The sequence below is a fragment of the Plecotus auritus genome (assembly GCF_963455305.1).
Source record: "Plecotus auritus genome assembly, chromosome: 9".
NCBI classification, from domain to species: domain Eukaryota; kingdom Metazoa; phylum Chordata; class Mammalia; order Chiroptera; family Vespertilionidae; genus Plecotus; species Plecotus auritus.
The window spans coordinates 35,660,619-35,688,345 of record NC_137783.1 but is presented as its reverse complement, the minus strand read 5'-3'; the positions used below and the strand labels follow the sequence as shown (position 1 = coordinate 35,688,345).

General features: G+C 42.9%; 1 protein-coding gene across 7 annotated transcripts in view; it reads left to right on the top strand.

Moving 5' to 3' along the window:
• The window catches only part of FAM13C (family with sequence similarity 13 member C), a 131,868-nt gene that overhangs the window by 89,399 nt on the left and 14,742 nt on the right, over positions 1-27,727 (top strand). For all 7 annotated transcript variants that reach the window (XM_080688600.1, XM_080688599.1, XM_080688596.1 and 4 more), the window contains 3 exons: positions 3,713-3,797; positions 21,658-21,868; positions 22,960-23,098. In XM_080688600.1, the coding sequence (XP_080544726.1) occupies positions 3,713-3,797; positions 21,658-21,868; positions 22,960-23,098 (435 nt within the window). The remainder of the gene's footprint in view (positions 1-3,712; positions 3,798-21,657; positions 21,869-22,959; positions 23,099-27,727) is intronic.

The following is a 27,727-nucleotide window of genomic DNA, read 5'->3' as shown; positions in this document are numbered from 1 at the left end:
TGCAGTGAATTATTTGCTGTTTGTTTGAGTTGCATGAATAGTTGGTTCAGTTCCACAAACACTGCCTAAGCACTGATTCCATGCCAGATTTTGTGCCCCACCTCCAGGATAGGTGCACGTTTGTCTTTCTCTCCTTTAAAGCTGGAAGGATATTTAGAAGGCACCTAATCTCGGCTCCTTACTAGACAGATGCAGAAAGTGAGCCCTAGGAGGTAAAGGGATGAGTCAAGGCCTTAGAGTTGGAGCAGAGTTTGGCTCTGCCCAGCACTTCTGGGGTTTGGAGATACGTATAATAACCACCGTGTCCAGTGCTTGAGAGTTTGCCACACGCTGGTGTTGTGCAAAGTGTTCTCCATGCTTGCCCTCATTTAATTATTAGAGCAGGTGCTGTTGTCACTATTGTTATTACATCTTTTTACAGATGAAGAAATAAGGCTTAGAATAGCCAAGATGCTTGCCCACAGTCAGATGCATAGTATGTAGGAGAACTGACAGGGCCTCTGGCTCTGTGTGAAGGTCACGTCCTCTTCTGCTTTGTATACAGGAGCAACTGGAGCTTATGAGAGGCGGCTCAGTTGGTTCAGTTTGTTCCACATCCTCCCTCTAATTGTAGGGAGGGACTAGTCTTTCTCCTTCCTCCCTCCCTCCCTCCCTCCCTCCTTCCCTCCCTTCCTTCCTTCCTTCCTTCCTTCCTTCCTTCCTTCCTTTCATATATATATATATAAATTCACCATTTTAACTTTTTTTAAAATATGATTTTTATTAATTTTAGAGAAAGGAAGGGAGAGAAACATATAAACATCAATAATGAGAGAGAACCATCTATTGGCTGCCTCCTGCATGCCCCCTACTAGGGATCCAGCCCACAACCTGGGCTTGTGCTCGAACTATGACCTGGTTCATAGGTTGATGCTCAACTACTGAGCCACACCCATCAGGCCCATTTTAACTATTTTAAGTATATAGTTCAGTAGTCTTAAGTAATTCATCTTGTTGTGTACCCATCACCACCATCTATCTCCAGAATTTTATTCATCTTTCCAATCTGAAACTGTATGCTACCTTGTCATTGTGCCCTAATATAGCCTTTCTTCTGTGCCTGTGCTTCCCTGGTGTCTTTGTCTCTCTGCCTCTCTGTCTCTGTCTCTCTCTCCAATAAGAACCCCAGTCATACTGAACCCTTAGGACCTCATTCTACCTTAGTTCCCTCTTTAAAGGCCCCATCTACAAATGCAGTCACTTGGGGGTTAGAGCTTCAGCATATGAACTTAGGAGTGACATAACTCAGTCTATAATATATCTCTTGGCTATTGTGAATAATGTTGCTATAAATAGGGGTGTACACATATCTGTTTGAGTCTCTGCTTTTAATACTTTTTGGGTATATAGCCAGCATTGGAATTGCTGGATCATGTAATAATTCTATTTTTAATTTTTTGAGGAACCACTGTACTGTGGGTTTTTTTTCCCTTCTTTATCAGCTACACCATTTTACATTCTCATGGCATTATTTCTTAATTTTCTGAATAGTTTTGCTCTGTTTTCAGAGGTCACTCTGATATCCAAGGTCCTCCAGTAGGAAGCTAGCTAGCCTGGAACTGTTTTTTGTTTTGTTTTTTGCCTCCCAGATGTTTGGTTACTAAATCTTTCCAGAAACTTGGTGCCCTTGCTCCTGCTCTACATCCTGTCAGCAACCTTGGGCTCTTGCTTCCATACTTAGCTGCTGTGAAAACATCCCAGAAAGGAGGGGGAAGCAGTGAAAAATGGCCTGGTCTCAGTTAGATGCTTTATCCGAGCTGTGGGCCTTCAGGCAGCAGCCCCTGAGCACAGAGGGGGTTGGTACCAGGTCTCGCCCCATCTCTGAGCATGCAGAGAGGGGACCCTGAGCTTGCTCAGGCACCTGCCACCTTCAAAATGGCCAAGAGACAATAGATTAAGATATTCCTCAATAAGCAGCTTTAACACTGCTGTAGGTTCATATTGACTCACAGTTATAGAAGGAATTAGGATGTGTGGCGGGGAGTGGGTGTTGTATGGAGCGAGGGCTTGGGGGTGTGAGGAGATGTTGGGGGTAGGTGTTTATGTGATGCAAAATATGAGGGTGTGTATGGGGGGAAAGGATGTGTGATGTATGTGTGAAATAGGGTGTGAAAGTGGGGGTTAGGGATGAGGGTGTGTGTAGGTAGTGTGTGTATAAGGTAAGGTGTATGTGTGTGGAATAGGGGACAGAAGGGATGACTGTGAGAAGGAATGAGTGCATATGGAGTGGATGTGAGGTATTTGGGGGTTAAAATATTTGGTTGAGTAGGCAGATGGAGGTAAAGGTATGTATACGCTAGGGATGGGGATGTGCAGGAATAGGGTATGGAGGTGAGGCAGATGTGAGGGTGTGTGGGGAATAGGGTATGTGGATGGTGGGGTGTGAGTCAGAATGTGTGTGTGTGTGTATGTATGTGTTGGAGGGTCATAGTAAAGAAAGGCCCAGCCCTGACTGGTTTGGCTCAGTGGATAGAGCGTTGGCCTGCGGATTCAAGTGTCCCGGGTTCGATTCTGGTCAAGGGCATGTGCCTTGGTTGCGGGCACATACCCAGTGGGGAGTGTGCAGGAGGCAGCTGATTGATGTTTCTCTCTCATTGATGTTTCTAGCTCTCTATCCTTCTCCCTTTCTCTCTGTAAAAAATTAATAAAATATATTAAAAAAAAAAAAAGGACCAGTGGCTCCACTCCAGGTAGCTGCTCCTGCCAGGAGCCTGCCTGGTGGGTGGAGGAGCTGCTGAGGCCTGCAGAGCTTCCCAGCTGCGGGGGAGTAGTGCCTTGCTGGGGACTCAGGCGTGACTCACTTTCACCTGGTTGGAATTAATTTGCTGGGCATCTGCATCATGGCAGGATATGTGCGTCAGTCTGTATGACTTTGTTCTTTTTAAGAACCATGGGAGAGCTTGTGCTGGGAGCTATGAAAGATAAATTGCTTCTCCTTAGCCCACACTAAATGACCAAGATCATTTTCCTCACTCCACCTATTCTGTTCTTGATCAAAGGCCACTGCAAACATTCCAAGTGAGAGAAGTAACTTCAGGAGACACGCGCACACACACGCACACACACACATACACACACACTCACAAGCACACAACTCCCACATACAAATGTAGATAAGGGAGCCCCAAAGCAGCTCCCAGATGCCAGGTGGCCTCTGCAGCAGTAACTCTTTGTGCACTGCGGTCTGCTGCAGTCTTTGCAGTGTAGGGATGCTGGCTTTTGTGAATGGTAGCCTGGGAGGGGCCAATGTCATCTGCTCCTGATGTCAGCACAATGAATGAAACACTTGCAGAACGTAAAGCCTCCAGCACCCGGGCAGCAGACACCTTCTCAGATTGGTTTTCTGGCTGCAGCGTCTCTTGCTGACGAAATCACTAGTCCCATGTGTCCCTGATAACCCACGTACGTTAGGTTTTAAATGAGGCAGAAACTGAGGCTGCATGAGGACTAATGCAAGCTGATTCTGGCACAACCACCTCTGCCTAAAGCAGCTGTGCCCACAACCCTCTTCCTGGCACGCACTGGAGAAGGCTGTTTGCAAGATCTGCAGACCCACTGTTGTGTGTTAGCCATCTACTTAGCTAGCCTGATGTTCTGCTTTTGCTGGCAGAATTCCTTGCTGAAGCTCCAAGCCCTCGAAACTGATCTGTGCTCTGCGTTTTTGACAAACCAGGAAGAAGCTGTTCAGGTGCATGGAATCAAGGACCCAGCCCCAGCGTCCAACCAGAGTGTGCCTGCCGAAGGGGCTGATGCTGCAGGTAAGAGGCTGGGCGGGGGGAGGTCCTCATTTGTACTCTCAGAATAGTTTAGCTTTTGCTGCTTCATCCTAAACCACTGTGGGAAAGGGTACCTGGTGCAACATGAAAACTGAAGAGGTGCTTGAGTTACCCCCAGGGGAACTGAGGGAGCAGGAGGAATTAAGATATGCTCTGACATAGAACCTTCTCTTCAGCTGGGGGCCAAGAGTCAGAGTCATACTTATAGAAATGAGGAGCGGGGCGAGTCAGGGGAAAAGCACCCATCACAATTCCTAGACTTCATTTTCCTATGGTATCCTGTGGCAAACAAGTCCTTATTTTATATTGCTGGACTTAGATAATCTTGCTTGCAACTCATGACTTTTGAGACTCATGACATTTTTGAGGTGTTGAGAGATGGGAGAATTTCAACATTGCTGTTTCCTTTCTTCTATATTGCTCGTAAGATGGTCCGTCAACACAGGGAAAGTGGAGGAGAGTGGTATACTCATTCTGATCCCATATTGTCTTGTTCTGTCTTGTTTCTTTAGCATTAATTTCTGTGTTGAGAAGTCTCAAAATTGGATCTTATTTGTCTGTTAGTTCCTCTAGTTTTAATCTAGGAGATGGTAGGGTGGCTAACAAGCAGGAGACAAATTAATACTCCCAGGAAGACATAGGAGAGAAACACTAATTTATATGAGTAGAAATGAGAGCACAAATGGGTCAGGTTTGCAGACTGGTGTCTGGATCAATGGTAGAAATAGGTGAGCTTGCTTCATGAGATGACCCCTATCTCCAGGAATTGCAGGAAGAGATTTACAAAGTGATCTATTTTAGTACCATTACTGATAGTACATTCAAGACATTACTGTTTAAAACAGACCCATGTGGTATAAGCAGGCAAAATACTCTTCTCCAGTTTTGGAATGTTTATTAGTAACAGTGGTTAATAGCTATTGATTGGTAGCTACTATTATTACTGAAGACTTTCTATGATCCCGGCACTGGTCTGAGCATTTTGTATCTATTCTGTTAAATTCTCAAACTGACCCGTGAAATAAAACTATTCAGTACAGTAAGGACACTGAGGCCTAAGATAATCCTGCTAGCAAGTAGTGTTTTCCCCACGGATGCAGGTGGCCAGCTGGCTGTCCTTGTTGCCTGGTGAGGCTCCTCTGCTCTGTTGGCCATTGTGTTTGGATGAGATGCAAGTAAAATTGGGCAGGAGCCAGTGTCAATCCAATTAGGGATTTTATTCAAATTTATTAGACAATGCCCTTCTTCTTTCACCAACTCCAACAAACAGCATTCAAAACTGTAGAGAAGACTCATGCCAAATACAAATTAACTTTTGAATTACCTGATGATGTTTTATATTGTACACAAGTGTCTGGGAAAGAGTGTTTAATAAGATATGGATATATGTATTTTTAATTTTTATTATTGAGAGTATTATGGATGCCCCCTTACCCTATTATATGTATATTTTTAATCATGGGTTTTGTGTGTGTATAGGTTTGTTATTTTTTCAAAAGGTCAAGAATAGTTTTGCATTTTCTCATTCTAGATGGACTGGATTTTGTACAAGCTTATTAACACTCCTTGTCAAAGGGGAATGCATACTGAGTTTACATCAGAATTGCTCATACAAAGGAGCTGTCAATATATTCCATGTTAAGTGTCAAATGGGAAAACGGGCAGAAGGCTCCTCACAGATAAGGCTTGTGGGTTGGATGTTGGATTTTCCAAAATATAGGTGAATCTGGGAAGTTTGAGTCCTTCTAAGAGAGTCTATGAAAAAGATTTCCTCTCTCTCTCTCTCTCTCTCTCTCTCTCTCTCTCTCTCTCTCTCTGCAGTAGGCAGCAACAGCTCTTGCATGTTTTCAAAGATAAAGCCCATGTTAGTTAATGGAGACTCCTTATGAATAAGCTCAACAAAGATGAGAAACATTGTTTTAGTGCTAAAACAAACAAACAAACTAAAAACGATCCTGGACAAAGAAGACATTTGGTTACACTATGGACAGTTCCAAAGATGCCTTGTAGCGGGTTCCCTCTCTATCACTTTTCTTTAAGGGCCTCTACCCCCCTCAAATCTGGGTCTGTCCCCATCCCTTGTCCAGGTCCCCATCCCACCAATTTCTGGCCTGTTTCTCATCTTTGTTGAGCTTATTTGTAAGGAGTCTCCATTAACTAACATGACTGCATGGGAATTGATGTGGGGAAACTGAAGAAACTCCAGCCCCTATATTGGACCTTGCAATACTTTGACACATTGTTTTACTCTAATTTTAAAGTAAAACCCTTTGATATAAAATGAGTGACAGGCGTTTGGAAGAGACTTTCAAGTTGTGCGGTGGTTTGGTCTTTTTTGGTTTCCAAGACACACTTACAGGAAGGCCATACAGTAGATCAGCATTTCTTAATTTGGGGCTGTGAATGGATATCAGGAGTGATCATTGAAACTTTAGTTGTTTGTATGTGTATATAAATTCCCAATTGAGAGTTTGATTGCATAAAATTAGCACAGATGGCTATAAGTCTATAAAAGATTATAATGACTTAAAATTTTCTCTAAAAGTATAGCATCTAGCCCTGAGATTTACGTGTATATGAATATTCAATTAATAATTGTTAATATCAATAATTAGTGACAAAGACAAAATCCAAGTGATATTTCCAGGAATACCTTGCTATAAATATACTATCAATTAACCATTAAAAACAAACATTCATAAATATAAATTGATGTTACTTAAGTAGATTTCAAACTTACTTTAGACTTAATTAGGGCATGACTTAAGTGGGCATCTGAAATGATGGTCTGAGCAAAGCATAGTAGTCTCTATGTCTTAAGATCAAAATATTGACTTTTAATTGGATTTATAGGTTGCAAAGGTCAGTCCCCCTTAGTAAATTACCTGAAATACTCCCTGTTCTAGAAATCCAACTAAACACAGCACTTGCAGTCAGAGCACAGTCCTGGCACCCCTGGGAGGCACTGGGTTCTGGATAGTGTTCCTGAACCTCCCTGCACATCATGATGACCGGGAGGCTTTTCAAACATGGGATCCTCAGTACTCATCTCTGGACAGTCCTGGACTCTACATTTCATAAACTGACTCCCTCATATTGGGAACCACTCTTCAGCTGACAGTGTTTTGAATTATGAGAGAGAAGGGCAGGTTCTCTCAGGGTTTCTTTGCCTCTGTGTCATCCATGTCATCAACGGGAAGAGGCTTATAGACCACAGGACATATAACTCAGGGTCTGTGTCCAGGCAGCTTAGTCCATTTATATCAGAAGGAGAAAGGTGCTTAGGCACCCAAGTCTACAGGCCAGAAATTGGTGGGATGGGGACCTGGACAAGGGATGGGGACAGACCCAGATTTGAGGGGGGTAGAGGCCCTTAAAGAAAAGTGATAGAGAGGGAACCCGCTACAAGGCATCTTTGGAACCGTCCATAGTGTAACCAAATGTCTTCTTTGCCCAGGACCGTTTTTAGTTTGTTTGTTTTAGCACTAAAAGTTTTACATGCTGGGAAATCCTCAGTCCCAGGCAATCCAGGACAGCTAGCCACCCCACTTGTAGGTTGCAAATCACATACAACACTTGGGCTAAAAATCCTTCCAACTGAATGAACAGCCTCTTACAGCTGAAGCAAATGTTTCCTCTGTGGCATTAGTAAGCATCTATTCTGATGTTGTGAACGAAAAATGGAATGAGGTTGTCTTTTTAACTGCTTGTCACTTTCAAAGTATGCATGAGGATTGTTTGATGTTTCACATGACTAAGCAGAGTAACCCCAGTTCTGTCTGACCACAGGTGATTGATGGCACAGATTTTGTAGCAAAAACTGTCACAAGATAACTGAAGACTTATTACTAGAAATAATTAGAAGTACCTGATTAATTCTTTTATTATAAAATCTTGATTTTTTTCAAGTGGAACTTTTCATTTGGGCAAGAGCCTTGTTGCTGATGTTGATCATTAGAGAACACTAACGTAATCTATCAATTTAGAGTCTATAATTATTCCCATAAAGGATCCTGCATGGTCCATAGGTATCTTCCTAATGTTGAAGTTGAGGTGGAACAGAGTCAAAGAGGTCCTTCTCTTTCACATTTTAAGACACTGACCACTTGACCAGAAGTTCCCAATTACTTGGGAGTACTTATTAAACTTACAAATGTCTGAGCTCACCATCTTAAACTACAAAATTAAGATATAAAGATGAGGCCTGAAAATCTCTAGGTTTGAAGAACTCCCGTGGTGAATCTTCGGTGCAGGGAGATTCGGGAGCACTTTCTAGAACATGGTGCTCCTCTCAGGGTGCCGTGAATGTGCTCTGGCTGCAGGTGTAGTTTATAATCGGATTTCTAGAACTGGAGCATCTCAGGCACCCCAATAGATGAGGCTGATCATCCCCATAGTTTGATGTTTTGTTGGGTCTGGCAGCAGCCTCAGACAGTCTTTGAAAGTCAAGAGGTGGTTTCTATTACTTTAACCTCAGAATTTGCACAGAATTCCAAATATCTTTGAGAAACTTTATTCATTAACGGATGGGTGTGTGTGTGTGTGTGTGTGTGTGTGTGTGTTATTTCTAAATCTTTCTTGAGCCTTTCTGTACTTTCAGTGTGTACTACTGGTTGCTTTAACTAAAATATGGCTTCCATGTGGAAAGTAGTATTTCATCTTGATGTCCTAAATTGGTTCCTTTAAAAGAAGTGATTTTCAAAACATTGACCAGAGCTGATTTCCTCTCCACATCCTTGGGGATATTTGATAATCTTTACATATACTTTTGGTGTCACAGTTGGAGGGTGAGTGCTATTGGCATCTAGTGGGTGGAGGTCTGGGATGCTACTGAACATCCTGCAAGGCACAGGACTTCCTCACCAGGTAATACACTACATGTATTACCCCACTGCTCCAGCAGAGAACTATCTGGCCCAAAATGTCAATAGTTTCAATATTTAGAAACTTTACTTTAAAAGATTTTAAATTAATAACATCAGCATTAGCTAACAATTCTGAGAGCAGGTGCCATTATTATCCCCAGGTGCAAGATGAGCAAGTAAACTTGAAGAGTTAATGCAACTGCTGCCAAGTTGTGGGGGTTGGGAGGAAAGGCAATGAACAGGGGCTTCCTGACCTGCATAGTGTATTCCAAATGGAGTGAAATAGAGTCTTATTTGTGCATATGGGTACAGGTGTTATACTTTTACTACGGGGGGAAATTGGGCAAAGTTTACAAGGGATTTATTTCTTACAACTTTATGTGAAACTACAATGATCTCCATAAAAAATGAATGAATACCTAAAAAAATATTGGCGTGGGGTGTTTTATAAAATAATTACAAAGTAATTATGTTTGTTGTATTGTTTTCAAAGCTCTTCCTAGAGATTTTCACTATTTTCTTGACCTTTTTGTCATTTCTGTGTATTCCATAAGATCTCCAAAAAAATCCCATTACCTATCAGACTAATAGTTTAGTGCTTACTATTTTATTTTTATTTTTTTAATTCTTTTTTTGCACTTATTTTTTAAGAGGAGATGGATTCGTTTTCTGCAGCTGTGTTGCCTACTGGCCCACAGTGAAGGTCATCTGTACTGTTAAGCCTCCTCATGGTTTGTGGGCTTTTTCTGTGGTTGCTTAGCATTTTACTCTTTGAAAAATATCAACATCATCTGCAGACTCAAGCTCATGGCTCAACTTCCTCTTTCATGTCATTTCTGAAATGTAAAAATAAGATTATTCCAGGATCCATTTGCAAGTGTTAGTACTGACCTGTTCATCATAAAGATACTAATTCATCCCTGTGCTTTGCTGCATATTGTTAAGTAGATTTTGTATCCATTGCAGAACATTTAACCCAATCATCATTTGGTTTTGTTTTTAAACGTCTGATATGAAAAACTGCCACAGATTTCTTGAAAGCCCAAGTAAATTATATTTTTTGGTTCTGCCTTGTTCAGAAACAGATCTTTGCAGAATTTGATGTGCAAGTTGGGTGATCTTGGACAGGTTATTTGATCTCTCTCTGCTTCAGTTTCCTTTTCTTTAAAATGGGAAAAGGATAGTATCTACTTCTTAGAACTGTTATGAGAATGATGTAGCTAAATGCGTATGAGGCTCTTAGCATATCCCCCATGGTAAATGCTCAATAAATGTCAGCTTTCATTATTTTAAAAGCTGGGCATTTTTGCAATATTCAGAGCTTAGGTTGCCTTTCCTCCAGTTGATACTGCTTACATTTGTCTTTAAATATCTACTCTATCATAGTTTCAAACTACTTTCAAGGTGTCTATACACTATTAATACTCTTCATTCCCTAAGTCCCCTCCAGAGTTTGCATATGATTGACATTACACTGTCTCCCTTCAGCAAAAGGTATTTCTAACAGCAATAATCTATACAGGTGATGGCTGAATAATTACCTCTATTACAGTTGAAACTACATGTATTACCATAAAATCTATCCTTTGATAAAACTATGACATAACTTGGTTGGAAAGATCTTTACTGTTAATAATTTTTTTCTCTGATGCTTCATAGTCTCTGAAAGAGGGGGCTTCATACTAACCACTTGTTTTCCAAACTAAGTATTTTAAAATTATTTCAAAATTCATAGATGACAATATAATTCTCTGAAGATGTTTCTGTAATTGCCTTGGAGGGAAGGAGAACGTCAGTTCTACAGCTGAAACTTCTAGGTGATTATTTTTTTTTTAAATTTGGTTTTTAAGGCAGGCCAAGGACCATGGTAACACGCATTTTTCAATTTTCCTCACTACAACCCTTTACAAAGGAGGATTCTGAGTGACAAGGCTTGCCTGGCCCAGGACATAACAACAGTGAGCAAGTGGCATGTCAGCCCAAACATAACAAACAGGCTTATGGTCATTCTTTTAAATTAATAGATTTTATTTTTAAGATCAGTTTTATGATTTTTAAAAATTGAGCAGGCAGTACAGAGAATTCTCACATACCCAATTTCCCTGCACATAATTTCCCATATATTAGAGCCATTTTAAACCTTTCTTGCTGGTCATTCTTCCTTCCACGCTTATGAAGAGTACAATCTGGGTGTGACCAGATGGCAAGGCTAGATGCTCGGTGTCTGACACTCCTCTGGCCATGCCCCCAGCCCCGCCCTGCTGGTCCGCAGTGGACAACCTCTCCTATCTCTTCCAGTTCCCCAAGAATCTTACTTTTCTGTGGCTCTGTCTGTGTGGGGCGGGGATTCAATTTTTTTTTTTTTTTTTTTTACTGCTTTTGTCTAACTGGTGTGGGAGCCTAGTATAGATAACAGCCCCCATGGAAAGTTGGAATTTCCTTCAGTAGTCTTCCTGTTTGTTTTGTATATTTAAGTTTCCTTCTGCAAAGTACATCAGCTCATAAATGAAAACTTGCTTTTGAAAATGGCTCTTGTTATCTTAAAAGCACATTTTTATTAGTTGGAACCACTGAGGTGATTAGTGTGCATGTATCAACTAGAAGACCTGGGGAGTCCTTTAGGCTGAACAATGATCAGCATCACAACACCCAGCTTTCTGTTCCCCAAGAGGGCGTGTCCAAATCTCGGGCACTGTCAGTGGTGATGCGCACTCTTTCCCTGGCCACTCAGCTCAGGCAGAGCTCTGTAATCTGAGCATGTGGCTCCACTTTTGTGAAACAGGAAGCAAAAAGGATGTTTTCAGAATTCAGACACTGTTCATTGGCCAATTCCCTTATTTCTCAGCCATTCTTTGATAGTGTGCATAGAGGCAAAGGAATAAGTCTTGACTAGTCAGAGGAAACTGAAAAGATTCATCTAGTAGCTTGGTAGGTTTGTCTACAAGATTGTTTCTTCTTTTCCTCCCCAAGTTGGGCATTTGGTTTGGTGCGGTATAGACACTGCCACTAAAAAAATTAATTATCCCTGCCTGAGATGTTCTACAGAATAATGCAAAGGATGGATTTCTTCCCATCCCGCTGGGACAGGAGTGTTCCCACCTGCCCTCAGCGTGAGTCATGTTTCCACAGCCCGCAGTACGGTTCTGATTTAGGGTAGAAGTCACGAACATCTGAAGACCTCAGTCTTCTACAGGCTGGAAGTCAGTTCCACTGCACGTTTCCTCAGAGCAGACTCAGCTTTGTCACCCTGCCTCGCCTTTCTTCCAGCCACCCCTACCACCATGGCGTCTCTGTTCTCTTCCTTGTTCTCCGTCCACAGCTTTCTGGCGGATGCTCTTCCTCACCCACTCCCTGGCCTCTTTGCCTTCCTCTGTCTCCATGTCATCCAAAGGTCTTTACTGCCTCCTTCCTTTTCCTTTGGGATTTTCCTATGCTAAACTGATTATGGTGTGAAATTTAAGCATAGTTAATTGTTGAATTGTATCTAGAGACTTAGTTAGTGAATATCGTTATCATTCTGCAAAACTTGTGTGAGTTCAAACTGTTGACACCTCCCAAAATGATATTGTAAACAATATGCTATGCAAATAACAATGTCATTTTCCTTTGTTTGGGCCTTTGGAGGTTATTTAATCCTTATTTTGATCACTGAGGCAATGAAAATACAAAAAAAAAAAAATACCACCACTTTAAAAGTCTTTTATGAAAGTGTATGTAAGTTATTACTGGATTTTGAAAGTAATCAGTTACAATATGCCCTCATATTGGACTTCTGCGATTTATGGACTTCTGCGATTTAAATGTTATGTTTACTTGGTAAAAAGTGTATGTTAGGTGTAATAGCAGTGACTCAAGAAAAAAAAATCCAAAATTATCCTCTTATAATTCTCTAGGAAACAGGAATGATTGGATTAAATTTACCTTCAGAACTAGTCAAAAAAACAAAACCTGGATCTGTGTTTACTGATGGAAATTTAATTACAAAATTGTAACCAAAAATGCAGAGGCTAGGAATAAGTATAAATCTGAGCCAAAGCTTCTTGGTCCATTCAGTTTTCCGGTTTTTAGGAAGGATTTTGGAATTTCTCATTGCTCAACTAACCCAGTACCCTAATCTATTGCCTGTTCATTTTAATTGAAATCAGTACATTGGCTTCTTCAAAATGAAAATGAGGCTCACAGCCTCACCCCACTCTAGAAGTGGGTTTTGGGGAAGTGTGTTCTGACCTTGAACTCAGTAAGGCTCTGTCTCCTGTGCTCCATACCTACACATATCCAGGGCCTACTGGGCACCTCCAACTGGTTAACCCCAAATGCTTCTTAACTCAAAGCATCCAGAAATGAACTCATCTTTCCCTCCCCTGGCAGGCTCTCTTCCTGAGTTCTCTAACTATATAAAGGATACCACCATTAAGTACAAAAGAACAATGAACATTTATTGATGGATTAATTATGCCCCCTGCCCTCAGGCACTGTCCTAAGCACTTGAGATGCCCTTTTTTTAATCCGCCCAACAATTTATGAGGTAGATATTGTTGTCATTCTCACCTCAAACAGGAGTTGGCATATAGTAGATGGCCAATAAGCATTTGTTGAATGAATTCCCATTATATACAGATGGGAAAACTGTGTTTGAAAAAGATTGAGTAATGTGTACATGAATGGTAAAACTGGGGTTTGAATCCAGGTGTTTCTGAGTGCATAAGCCTATGCTTTTGTCCATGGTGGAAAACTGCCTCTTGGGATCTATCTGCAGGGTGCCTGTTGTAAAGCCCAGCCCTGCTTTCAGGGTGGCAAACTTCCCAGGCCTCTAGCTCCATGATGTTTCTGGGGGCCATCCACAGAAGCTGGCACACAGGAGCCTGCTTGAAGTGCCAACCTCCCACCACTCTACTTGGTCAGCCTCACTAACCCAGAACCCCTCTTCATCTGTCCATCCTAACCTTGGAGATGGCACTTCTCCTCTCTGTGGCCTCTGAGCAAAAGAGCTCATCAGTTTCCCCAGGGTTACTTATTGGGGTGACTTCAGGCTTACCTGTGTTCTTTCTAATGACCCTGTATTTAACCCCTACTGCCTTTAGGCACTCAAATTCAACATACCCCAAACCAAACCTCTTGTGTTTCCATCAGATGTTTTGGGTTATTTTGTGTTTTGTCTTGGTGGCACTCTTTGTGTGAGGCTGACTGGCAACTCTGATGCTGGATCCTCATTATAATGAGTCATGCTTTGGGCTCGTTTGGCTTTTAAAACCAGCAAAGGCTGGTGTTTGACATTTTGGAAAGTACCTGAATGTTACCTGTGAGCCCACCATGATGAGCAAACCCAAGAGTACAAATTAACAAATCCACAAGACAATGACTAATTTATTACTCAGTTAGATCTCAACAATCCATCTCAAGTGGTTGCAGATAGAGGTTTACTTAAATTTTGAAAGGCTTTAAAAATTTACATTAGAAAGATATTTTTAAGTATGACTAAGTTATTTAACAGCTGTAATACAGCATCTGCTTCTGCCTGGGGTTGCGCCAGATCAGAAGTGGTCTCTTGGCCTTCACACACTAATGATAATTACTTCTCTTCTCTGTGTTCCCAGTGGCTCAGTGAGTGGCTGCCAGACACACTCTTTGGCTCCCAGGGTTAGAGGTGTGGAGTCTTCTACCACGGGCACTAATCAAACCCGCCCTGAATGAACTTAACACAGTCACACCACCTTCCTTACTGCATTTAGAATGGAGATCGTATTACTACCAGTCTCATGTGGCTGTTATGAAAATTAAATACATGCAAAAACTCTTATGACAAGTTGGAGGACATAGAGAGTCACTCCATAAATAGTATATATGATTATTATTCTTATCCTATATAATAAAGAGTCAATATGCAAATCGACTCAATGGCAGAAAAACTGGTTGCTATGACGCGCACTGAGGACCAGGGAGCAGATTCTCAACTCAGGAGCTGCCCCCTGGTGGTCATTGCGCTCCCACAGGGGGAGCACTGCTCAGCCACAAGCCCTGAGCCAGGCTCATAGCTGGCAAGCACAGCAGCGGTGGCAGGGAGCCTCTCCAGCCTCTGTGGCAGAGCTAAGGAAGTCAGACTGACAGTTTAGGCCCGCTCCCCTAAACTCAATCGGACATCCCCCGAGGGCTCCCAGACTCTGAGAGGGCACAGGCCAGGCTGAGGGACCCTCCCCCTCCCGAATGCATGAGTTTTGTGCACTGGGCCTCTAATTTATAAATAAGAACTGGTAGAAGGACAGTATGCTGACGGGCATGTTGGTTCTCATTTCAAATATTAATCCCATAAAGATTCCTATAGGGCAGTGGTCGGCAAACTCATTAGTCAACAGAGCCAAATATCAACAGTACAACGACTGAAATTTCTTTTGAGAGCCAAATTTTTTAAACTTAAACTTCTTCTAATGCCATTTCTTCAAAACAGACTCGCCCAGGCCGTGGTATTTTGTGGAAGAGCCACACTCAAGGGGCCAAAGAGCCACATGTTGCTCGTGAGCCGCAGTTTGCCGACCACGGCTATAGGGTATAGTTGTTGTTCAATAAGAGAAGGTAATAGTCAGTTTTCTTACTTTGATGATATTATTAAAATGATAGTTCTTATAGTTACTTTTTTTTGTGGCAGTTTTTATGCCCTATCTCAATGTTTCACCGAAAACATAGCTATACAAAGGATGCATGGGTGAACATTATTAATTTTGATAGGAATTTTTTTAATGTGTATTGGTAGAAAAAAAATGTAACTAGCACATCAAATTCATGATTTCTTGGCCATTGTGGCCTAGGATGAAGCTGAAATTTTAAAAAGCTGTAGGTTGAAATTAATCTATAAAATACATAATAAATATATAACTTTTTATGTATATAACATGTACTTCTTTTATATATATACTAGAGGCCCGGTGCATGAAAATTCATGCACTCGAGGGGGGTCCCTCAGCCTGGCCTGCCTCCTCTCACAGTCTGGGAGCCCTCAGGGGTGGGAGGAGACCTGGCAATCAGGGGAAGGCGATGCCCCATCACACCTCTGCTGCTGCCACTGCCGGTAGCACAAGCTTCGGCCAGCCCTGGTTACCTGAGCCTCGGGGGCCCTGGGCGGCTGGGCAGCCGCCATCCGAGGCTTGCCTGTACCTTGGGCTGGCCCTGAGCAGCTGGGAGACTGGGGGACTCCTGAGGCAGGCGTGCAGAGCAGCTGGGCCACCTGGGGACGGGCCCGGCCTTGCCACATTCCTGCCGCCCTGGCGGGGCTGAGGGGACTGGGCGCCGTCATCTTGTGGCTGTGGGCACTGCCATCTTTGAGGGCAGGGCAGTCAATTAGCATATTCCCTCCTTATTGGCTGTGGACACCGCCATCTTTGAGGGCGGGGCAGTCAATTAGCATATTCCCTCCTTATTGGCCTTGGGTGCTGCCACCTTTGCGATGGAGTGAGGGTCAATTAGCATATTCCCTCTATTAGATAGGACTAGAGGCCCAGTGCATGAAATTTGTGCATGGGTAGGGTCCCTAGGCCTGGCCAGTGATCAGAGCCAATCTGTGGGGTGACTGGCAGGGCGATCCAGGGGCCCCCTGGCACCCAACTTGGCCAGCCTGGCACCACCTGCTCGCTGGCCCTGCCTCCCACTGCCACCACCGGTCACCTCCCTTTGCTGGCACCTGCCTTGGAGGCGACTGATGGGGTGATCATGGGGCAGCACTGCCCACTTGCTGTCCAGCCCTGCCCTACCCATGGGGTGATGGGGGGGGGGTGCTGGCACCTGACTTGGCTGGCCTGGGGCCTGCAGGCTGGGGGCAGCTCCTGCATTGAGCGTCTGCCCTTGGGTGGTCAGTGCACATCATAGCAACCAGTCGTTCAACCAGTTGTTCCACTGTTTGGTCGATTTGCATATTAGGCTTTTATTATATAGGAGGCCTGGTGCACGAAATTTGTGCACGGGGGGTGTGTGTCCCTCAGCCCAGCCTGCATCCTCTCCAATCTGGGACCCCCTCGAGGGATGTCCGACTGCCTGTTTAGGTCCGATCCGGGATTGGGCCTAAACGGGCAGTCGGACATCCCTCTCACAATCCAGGACTGCTGGCTCCCAACTGCTCACCTGCCTGCCTTCCTGATTGCCCCTAACTGCTTCTGCCTGCCAGCCTGATCACCCCCTAACCACTCCCCTGCCAGCCTGATTGATGCCTAACTGCTCCTCTGCCAGCCTGTTTGCCCCTAACTTCCCTCCTGTGCAGGCCTGGTCACTCCTAACTGCCCTCCTCTGCAGGCCTGGTCACTCCTAACTGCCCTCCCCTGCAGGCCTGGTCACCCCTAACTGCCCTCCCCTACAGGCCTGGGTCCCCGCCAACTGCCCTCCCCTGCAGGCCTGGGTCCCCGCCAACTGCCCTTCCCTACAGGCCCAGTTGCCCCCAACTTCCCTCCTCTGCTGGCCTGGTCACCCCTAACTGCCCTTCCCTGCAGGCTTGATCACCCCCAACTGCCCTCCCTTGCAGGCCTGGTCCCTCCCAACTGCCCTCCCCTGCTGGCCATCTTGTGGTAGCCATCTTGTGTCCACATGGGGGCAGCCATCTTGTGTGTTGGAGTGATGGTCGATCTGCATATTACTCTTTTATTAAATAGGATAGAGGCCTGGTGCATGGGTGGGGGACAGCTGGTTTGCCCTGAAGGGTGTCCCGGATCAGGGTGGGGTTTCCCTTGGGGCGTGGGGTGGCCTGGGCTAGGGGCCTGTGGTGGTTTGCAGGCTGGCCACGCCCCCCCAGCCACCCAAGTGGAGGTCCTGGTATCTGGGATTTATTTATCTTCTACAATTGAAACTCTGTAGCCTTGAGCAGAGCCAAGCCTCCTGCTTGTTCTGTGGCCGCAGCCATTTTTGTTGGGATTTATTTATCTTCTATAATTGAAACTTTGTAGCCTTAAGCGGATGCCAAGCAGGCCAGGGCTGCGGGAGCTTGGCTTCCTCCATCGCCGGGGGCAACCCAAGCCTCCTGCTCTTTCCAGCTCCGTGGATACCGCCATTTTTGTTGGGATTTATTTATCTTCTATAATTGAAACTTTGTAGCCTTGAGTGGAGGCCTGGGCCCGCCAGGATGTGCGGAAACCCATTGCCGAGGAAACCCAAGCCTCCTGCTTGCTCCATGGCCACAGCCATCTTGGTTGGGTTAATTTGCATACTCGCTCCTGATTGGCTGGTGGGCATGGCTTGTGGGTGTAGTGGAGTGATGGTTAATTTGCATATTACTCTTTTATTAGATAGGATATATATATATATATATATATATATATATATATATATAATAAAAATGATTTATGTGATATAGCAAAGATTTGGAGAAGATAGTTTCATTTCATTCTTAGTCTTTTGAGGCAGGCACCATTATTCTCCTAATTGTACAGGTATAAAAATTGAGGTTCAGAAAGGTCCATTATTTGTGAAGTCTCTCAACAAGTAGTAGATGTGGGATTCAAACTATCTTTCCTTCTGTTGTGCCCCCTCTGTGGTGGTTTCTTACTTCTTTTCTCAAGAAGGCTTATTTTCCTTTTAAAAGTTTTAATATTTTATTGTTTTTTCCTCCCTATAAAAGTGACTTTTTGTTACAGAAATTTTAGAAAATACAAGGCAGAAAAAAGAAGAAAAAGCATTTTTTATTGCTGTAAGAACACATACATGAGATCTACATTTTTAACAACCTTTTAAATGTACAATACAGTACTGTTAATTATAGGCAAGATACTGGTACAAAGCGGGTCTCCTTTTCTATCACAGCCCTATACGAGGGCTGGACAAGGTCGATGACCCCACTGGAGCCCCAGGAGAAAGTACAGGCACACCATGACTCCTGGTTCCCAGACCCCTCCCTCTAAACCACACTGTATCACACCATGGGCCCTGGCAAAGCTGTCCCTTCCTTGGGAAGGAAAAGTCATGTGCCCTCAGGGAACCATCAGCAGCCACCCGAGTTAATACTGCCATCAGCTTCTCCCTGTTGGGGATGAGTCTCCGTGGTGAACTGGGCTCTGTTCCCAGATGGCAGCAGTGATGGCTAGCTCTGCATCTACGCTGGCCTCTCCGGAACAAGGAACTCAGTGATTCTGTCTGCACAAGTGCACACATAAACATGCTCCAGCTGATTTAATCAAGCCTTCTTAGCTCCAATGGGAAGTTTGGGCAAAGACCTAAGATGATTCCAAATGACGAGTTTTTGACTCTGTTGGTTTTCAACTGGTCACTTTGAGACCTTTCTGGCTCACTGCTTCTGTCCGTGGTGAGGTAGGGGCATGGGGATTAGGATGCTAATTAGGCAGCACTAGTAAATTATTTGCATACCCCAAGAAAGCAGATGCCATGTAACTGGAGGTTTACAGCTACTATTGCAGTGCAGTTACAAAAGAGCCATTCATAGTAATCTGTGATTTTATGAAGTTACATCTTGGGACTCGGGGTTTCAGAAGCTGAACACTTTTCTTGCCTCCACCTCAGTCATATGGCTGGGAACCCAAGTGCCCTCATGTGGCATTAGAAAACAGCACCAAGAGACTCTTGTGAGTTTTCAGGGTGTGTAGGGGATAAGGAGGTGGTCACAGCTGAGCTGAAGGATTGAAGGCCTCAGACCTTTCCCATTTCAATGAAAACATGCCAGTTCCAGGTACTTGCTAAAGATTATTTTCTTCCCCATCATTATCATCAAAAAATACTACCCAGAAATAGGTAATATGAATAAAATGCATTTCTTTTTAGATGGTTTAAGCCTGTTGGTTTAAGAAAAGGATTTGGGAAAGGAACCCAGATGCCTCCTGCTGGGTTTTGAAGGTGATTGTTAGTGTATGCTGTGATTTATTGATTAGTAATTCTTTAGGGCTCCGGCCAGAACCACACTGTTTTGGGGTAAATTATTCTTCGCAAGAGTGTTGCCTGTGGTGAGTTGTGTCAGTCACAGCAGCACACACCTTGGCTATGGGTTTGGGCCCAGGCATCCATCTACTCCAACTCTTCTCCAGCCTTCATCCTGTCCAGTTCTGACCAGCCTCAGCCACTGACAGAAGTGCTGTCAGTGAGCTTCAAAGGCACACTAGGAGATGTCAATCACCCTCATAGTGTACAGTCCAACAGGAAGATGCCAACTGAAATCACACAAGAACCTAATCAGACCTTTGATGCTGACACAAAGAAAATTTCATTTCAGGCTCTACAGAACTCAAGTCATTCTAAACCTGATTAAGATTCACCTGGTACCAAATTGTGATCAGTGTTTATTTTGGAAAAGTGGATTGTCAGTATTTTCAGATTCTGCTTATTCACCCAGATAACCTGTGTTTTCCTCTTTCTTTGGGGTAGTAGGAGTAAGAGAAAGCCTCTGGTTGTCCTGACTTGTTTGCTGGGTATAACTGAAAAAGAGCTGGTTTTGGTTGCTTCCTGAATAACTGTACAGAGCCCTGCGAGGGAGAGACTCGTGTCCTAATGTTCCTCATTTGCTTGCCCTGACTTCTATAACATGGGTTGCCCACGTCTAGACCGACCCTGGGGTAGGGAGCTAATGAGCTCATTTAAAAAGGGAATGAACAATTACAGTGAGAATTCAGGCACAGGGCTGTCTAAGAGAAGGTTTTGTTCTTGTGTTTTGTTTTTGTCCAAAATGAAATGTTTCCTAAAATTTTGGAGAAGAAACAGAATCACTCGAATTTAACCATGCTTTGTAGGTGCTGTGTAGCTTCTTTGATCTTTCAGTGCATTTATTTCTACACCCAAATCTATGATATATACAGACAGTCCTCGTGTTATGTTGGACTCGATGTTTGTTGTTTCATGGTTACGTCGCCATCTCTGATTTATTTATAAAAAAAAAACAAAGTTCCATCATTTCGACGTATGTACATATGTGCTTTATGTTTTTTATTATTTACTTACCACAAGTAAAGGTCAGGAATTGTTATCTATCTTTTAATTTTTTATTTTACTGTTTCACTTCATTACTGCTGTTTATGTGCTCCATGTGAGCGACGTAGGTGCTTATGTAGGTGGGTTCTGACTTAGGCGAAAATCACGTTATGTCGTGCCATAGGAACAGATCTCCGACGTAACCCGAGGACCTACTGTGTGTGTGTGTGTGTGTGTGTGTGTGTGTGTGTGTGTATACACACACACACACACATATATATATACAGTATGTATGCATATATATACACACACACACATATAATTCCTGTTTTGTTTTGAAATCTGTTTTTCATGTAGCATATTTTGAACATTATTCCATGTTGATAAGCAGAGTTCTCCATCATTTTAATGACTGCTGAATATGTTTCTGTCTGGGGACTCCTCTCTTCCTTTTTTTGTTTTCTCCTCTCTCTTCCTTCACTGGCAATTGTGTTACCTCTTTTCTTCCTCCTAATCTATCATCTTTTGTTCCAGCTTCATTTTATTGTTGTTTTTTTCTTTCACTAAACATTTTGTTATTCATCCTTCAACATAATACAAACTAGAGGCCCAATGCATGAAATTGGTGTAATAGTAGGCCTTCTTTCCCCCAGCTGCTGGTACCCAGCTGCTGGCACCGGCTTCCCTCTGGCACCCAAGACCCAGGCTTCCCTCTTCCACCCAGGACCCGGGCTTCCCTCATAGCCCCGGCTTCGTCCAGAAGGTCGTCTGGTCTAATTAGCATATTATGCTTTTATTATTATAGATAATATGAAATAGAGGATTTTTGTAGTTTTGGGCTATGCTGATTCTATTACTCATACTGAAACAATTTGTGTTTCAATTTTGTTGTTGCTGGTGGCTTTGTACACAATTGTTTTTTTATCACGGTTCTGTGAGAACAAACATGACAGTGTTTTGAAAGCCTTCATATCCCCAGAAGGAAGAAATAACAAAGAGGCAAGAGAGAATGACTGTTGATGATCCTTATTTAGGAATATGACAGTCTCAAGCCCTCTCTCCCTTCTGAGTCTTGATGACTTATCTTGTTTCCTCAGACCCTACACCAGTTCACAAAGATGGGCAGAATGGAGCAGACAGTGCACCGGAAGACCTCCAGCCTATGGGGACCAGCCGGCTGCTCTATCACATCACTGATGGTGACAACCCGCTGCTGTCACCGCGATGCTCCATCTTCACCCAAAGCCAGAGATTCAACTTAGACCCTGAATCAGCCCCTTCTCCACCCAGCGCTCAGCAGTTTATGATGTGAGCAAACCTTGTTTTGTTCTTGTGTTCATTTTATGCAGTTTTTTAAATACTACATTTACAAATCCAAATGAAGTGTGTCTGAAACAGTGCAAACGGCCTACCAAATGCAACTGTGAGACCTGAACAATAAATGACAAATATCTGTGTACTTCCCAGCTGGTAATGCTGTTTCAGGCCTTATTATCTCAGGAGGAGATGGTCATGATATACAGGCCACCCCAGGGCTTGCACATTTGAACATTTTTGGTGAAATGACTAGAGTCCTAGGTACGTATATTTATGTGCAAATATTAGGAATATCATTCTTCATGAGTTCAGTATTCTTTCCACATCCACCAGTGGCTTCCGTGGATAGACTGTAGCAATGTTTAGTTGTCCACCCCAATTTCTCTTAAGTGGGAGCTTAAAGTAGCTGCCCCACCCCCAAGAAAAAGTGTGGAACTATGTCTTCTTTCCTTTTTTACTTAAGTTCCACAAATAATTTTGATTCAGAGCTAAAGTGATATTCCCTTGGCTAAAATACCTGTAGAAAAGCTCTAGTATCTCCTTAATAACTTCTGTTGCTATTCATGAATTTTTTCAAACCTGGGCTTATGGACGGTATATTGATAGACTTGAGGGAGTTAGTGAATTACTGTTATTATAAAATGTGTGTCATGTGAGAGGTTGGATGCATTTTCTGAAGAGGAGGCCCATTCCTTTCATCCGATTTGCAAAGGCTCTGTTATGTCAAGAAATGTTAACTACTCACCTAAATCTTCTCTGGAAATGTTGGTAGGTGTGGCTCATGCACTCTATTGAAGATAATAATCATACAATAGGCCTGTCTCTTCTTAATTTTAGATGGGTCTCCTCCAAGCTTTATGAAATGCATTTCCTGGGCTAATATTCTGACATTGTACGTTAAAGTCCCTGGTGACACTGATCAGGGGCCTCCATTGATGAGCAGATGCCATGGCAGACTCAAAAAATGAACTGCCCTCTGGACTTCTCTGGTAATCCAGGAAGCATGGTTTGTAGATCAGCAGCGGTATTTACTGGAAAACCATTGGTTTTGATTATTCTTTCCCTCCCTGTGATCACTGCAGGCCCCGAAGTTCTTCACGGTGCAGCTGTAGTGGTGGCAAGGAGCCCCAGACCATTGCCCAGCTCACCAAGCACATCCAGAGCCTCAAGAGGAAAATTCGGAAATTTGAAGAGAAATTTGAACAAGAAAAGAAATACCGGGTAAGGACTTTAAGGTTTAAAATAAGAGCATGGATTATGTGAAGAGATGCGTTGGCTTTTCGGTCCTTCCTGTTCAGTACCATTTTGTATGAGGGACAGCTCTCTTTTCATTGGCCAACCCAGGACCCATCCTAAATTGAGTTCCCATCTTAGGTCTGTCTTGTTTTCACATGCTATCCTCGGTTGATATCTACTAAGATAGCTCCTAGTAATTAATTACAATGCTATTTTCAAACTAATTTAATTACTGATCTCCACCCTTTTCCCCTCAAGGAACCTTACTATCACTAGTGTTCCTAGGAATTAAAATTTGAAAAGCTTTTGAATTATGTTTTTATTATTCCTTTAACCCTTTACCATTTGCATTTTGATAAAAACCTATTAATGACCTAAAGGACAGAATCTCTGTGGAACAGAATGAGGGAGAGAGAGTTTTCTTTGACATTAGAGTACTTCCTGGTTGATGGATGAGGGCCTCTCAAGTGACATCTGCTCAGGCCATTCATAAGAACACCCTGATCGTCCTTTCCTGTCAGAGAGACACTGGCTGCCTGCTGGTGCTGCAGTGTAGAATTCATTTTTCTTAAAGCTTAATTATTTTTTATTTTATTGTTGACAGTATTACACATCTCCTACCTCTCCCCCTCTCCACTTGTGCTCCCTCTGCCCAGCCCCTACCAACACCGCTAGGTCTTCACCGACCTATTATTCGTGTCCATGATCTATGTATATAAGATCTTTGGTTTATCTCTCCTCGTCCAATCATTGTTTTCTTACATAAGAAACAGTAGAGTCAGAGGTACATGTCTTGGTAGCCAATGCTAGTTTTATTTTTTTAATCCTCATCTGAGGATATGTGTTTTTTTTTTAATTGATTTTAGAGAGAGAGGAAGGGAGAGGGAGATATATATAGAGAGAAACATTGATCAGCTGCCTCCTGTACACACCCTGACGGGGGAATGAACCAGCAACCTAGGTATGTGCCCTGACCGAGAATCGAACCTGTCACCTTTTGGTATACGGGACACTCCAACTGAGCCACACTGGCCTGGGCAATGCTAGTTTTATTTATTCTCTTTAATGGTGACCATGTCATAGAGAAAATTCATGTTCATGTAGAAATGCACAGCCCTAGCTGGTTTGGCTCAGTGGATAGAGCGTCAGCCTGCGGACTGAAGGGTCCCAGGTTCGATTCCAGTCAAGGGCACATGCCCAGGTTCTGGGCTCGATCGGTGATTCTCTCTCATCATTGATATTTCTATCTCTCCATCCCTCTCCCTTCCTCTCTGAAGTTAATAAAAAATATATATTAAAAAAAAAGAAATGCACAAAGATATGGGGTCTTTGGCAGAGGGCCCAGATCAGCGTATTATTAGAATAAAAGAGAACAAGGAATAATGTCTATACATCTTGAAATATTGAAAGGCTCACTAAGCATTTGGTACAGGGGTAATCGGCAGGTCTCTGTGAGTGTAGGGTAAGTTCTTGGAAGGAAGGTGAGAGTGGGTGATGGGCCACTCTCCTGTTCTGTCTTGTATTTCCTATAGTGGCTTTAAGTTTACTAAAGGAATGGTTTTTAGCTTTGCAAAATGGAGAAAAAATCTGATTGACTTTCAGGACAACCTAAGTTGGGGTATTAAAAATTATTCCCTTCTTTGAAGCCAGGGAGTGACAGCTACGTATTCTCCTTTATAGAGCAGGAGGGTGCTCTACACATTGGGAGGATAGGTGAGGCGACTGAGGCCCAGTGAAGGGCCTTATAACTTGCTTAATGTAGTTCTGCTCTGTCAGCACAGGCTTGGGTGGTAGACTGAGTTCGAGTAGGTTTCACAATGGAGGAGTAGAAGCCAAATTCATAATATCCGCGTTTGGAAAGCTCCAGGTTTCCTGAGAGAAGCTGACTTTCCCTTTTGCTGCTGCAGTGTTACTGGATCTGTGATGCCCTCATGTTGGAAACTGTTGAGTGACAAGTAGGGGCTCCATTCCCAGGCCCTGTTAATAATTCTTACTCAGCAGGTCGTGAGTCAGACTGGTCTGGATTTGAATCCAGCACAGACACTTAGCAACTTTATAACTTTGGACTTGTTTCTTTGCCTTTCGGAGTCTCAGTTTATCCATCTGTAAAGTGGAGTTAATATCAGTAATGACTTCAGAAGTTTGTGAGTATTAAGTGAAGGAATACACACATAAACTTATTACAGTGTTTAGCACAAAGGGAGTCAGTGGTCCTAAATAGTATCCACTTTTGAATCTATTTAAGTAATGTTGGAACAGGCAGAAATGGAAGGAAAACCATACACATTAGATCTCTGCTAGACATTTCTACAAGAAGTCACAGACCCTGTTACTTTTTCTCAACTATAACAGCCACCTAACACCTGCCTGTTTTAGAAGAGAATGTCTCCTGGCGCCTTCTGCCTTTGACTAGAGGAGCTTTGGCGCCAGAGCAGACACAGGCCCACACAAGCAAACACTCACACATGCACATGGATGGATCCGCGCAGTAGGGCTGGAAGGCTTCATGCTCACCCCTGCTTCAGTGTGTGTCAGTCTGTGGGCTCATCAGAACCTGCCATTGTCTCAGGAAACAGGGCTTCTCCTCTTCCTTCCTGTCAGGGTGCCAGGCTGTGCTGAGAGATTGGACATGTCAGTGGGCTTTAATTGGTTGCTGTGTGTAAGGCTTTCCCTTCCTGGCAGCCTGACCATGGAATTAATAGCACTCAGTGCTAATTTTTGAATCTGAGCTCCTGCTAGGCTTCTGTGCTTGCTAGTCTGAGGCCCTGGTATAACATACAGTACAGCTTTCCCTCTCTGTCGAGTAACCACCTTACATTCTATCCAAAACCATGTTTATTCCCTACAACTGATTTTACATTTAACTATCGTTAGCCTCATAGATCTAGAAAAGGCTGTTTTAGCCAGATGTCCACTTTCACTGTAGTTAAAGAAGTTTGAATGAGAAGAGTTCAGGCAGTCTTATTTCTTACTTGACCATTGAGAAATTGAGGCCCCAAGAAGGGAAATGACTTCTCCAGGATCACACAGAAAAGACTTGATCTAGCCAGACAACAATTCAGGTATTTTCATTCCTAATCTAGAAATCTTTCTAAACTGTCTTCTGAACTGCCTTTAGCAGACCACAATTCTGGGCCAGTGGTACCCTCAGTATGTAAACTCTGGAACCCCATTTTTATTTCCCTGAACAAAATCTACAATGTAGTATCTGAGTGTATGGCTTTCGGGGGGTCTGTTAAACCAGAATTATTCAGTTCAAAAATCAGAAGGCTTAAAGATTCAAAACCTGTGTATGAAAATTTTCCATGTGATTTGAAAGCTGCTACCCTTGTGAGCTTGATTTAACCTCTTTTGAAATATCCCCCAAGAGCAGGGAAATAAAAAATTCATTCCAGAAAATTTCAAACTTTAAGATATTTTGTCAGAAAATTTTGTTTTTGTTTTTAACAGTATTTCAAAATATGGCATTAACTATGTGGAGCCTATCCAGTGAAAAAAGACAAGTTTCAAAGACTCTGATTCTTCAGATCAGAGTGGAGAATTCTGTGAGAATTTAGAGAAACAAAATGTACATTGACTGCCCATATAATGGGATCTGGACTTGATATACATTCCAAAGCCAAAGTACTGGACTGTATATCAAGGAAGTAGCACAGGGAATCATTCTAGCCAACCATGGATAGGACCAAGCTAAGTTCTGTATTTTGGAGGTGTGCCCCCATCTCACTCTCCATGGTCCTGAAACCAGGGCTTCCCTTTTGGAAACCATAGTATCCCTTCTGAGCTCCCCTGGAAAAAAATAATCACTGTCAATCTCCTTCAATCATCTTTTCCATCCTGATTTAGAAAGTATGGTTTTTACGTCACTCTAGGAGTGTTAAAAGCATGTCTGGTGTTTCACAATTAATCTAATTAATCCCTAATAGTACATTTGATGGTCCTGTCACACAAGCATTTTTCCCCTTTGAAGTTGAGAGGAACACAGTCATCTCCCTAGGCCTCTGTCTCACCAAGAACTCTATGTTACATGGATTTAGTGGATCCAAAAGAAACATGGCAGAGCCCCTAGACTTGGCCACAAGCAGTGCACATGTTTCTTTTATTATGATGTTTATGATTATGTTATCATGAACATTACTCTATATTTCTATGTATATTCCTCAATTCAAAGTAACTATTAATCTTGTTGAGCTTGCATTTCAGTTAACAGGGTGGCCTCAACTCTTTTAAGAAAGTTTCTTACTGATCTATGGGGATGGAGGCTAAGTATGTTTGGCTCTTCTTGTCTCCTACTTTCTCTTTTCTGTAGAAAATCCACTTTTATGCTCTGTGAAGAAATTCAGAAATCAAGGTGAATGATTTATATTAACAGAGTCATATCCTTCTAAAATAAAACATATATTGTTATTTCCACACCCTAGTATGATTAGTTACTTGGTAGGGCAAACATACCCCTACGTATTTGTTTGTTGGTGAAGATGTATTCAGTGTTTCTTTGAAGGTCTGGTAGTAGCACTGCTACCTACCATCCCTGTTAGTAATAATAATAATATTTGTAAATCTAACTAACACATCTATAGTGTTCAGTGTATGCCTGGGATGTTTTTCAGTGTT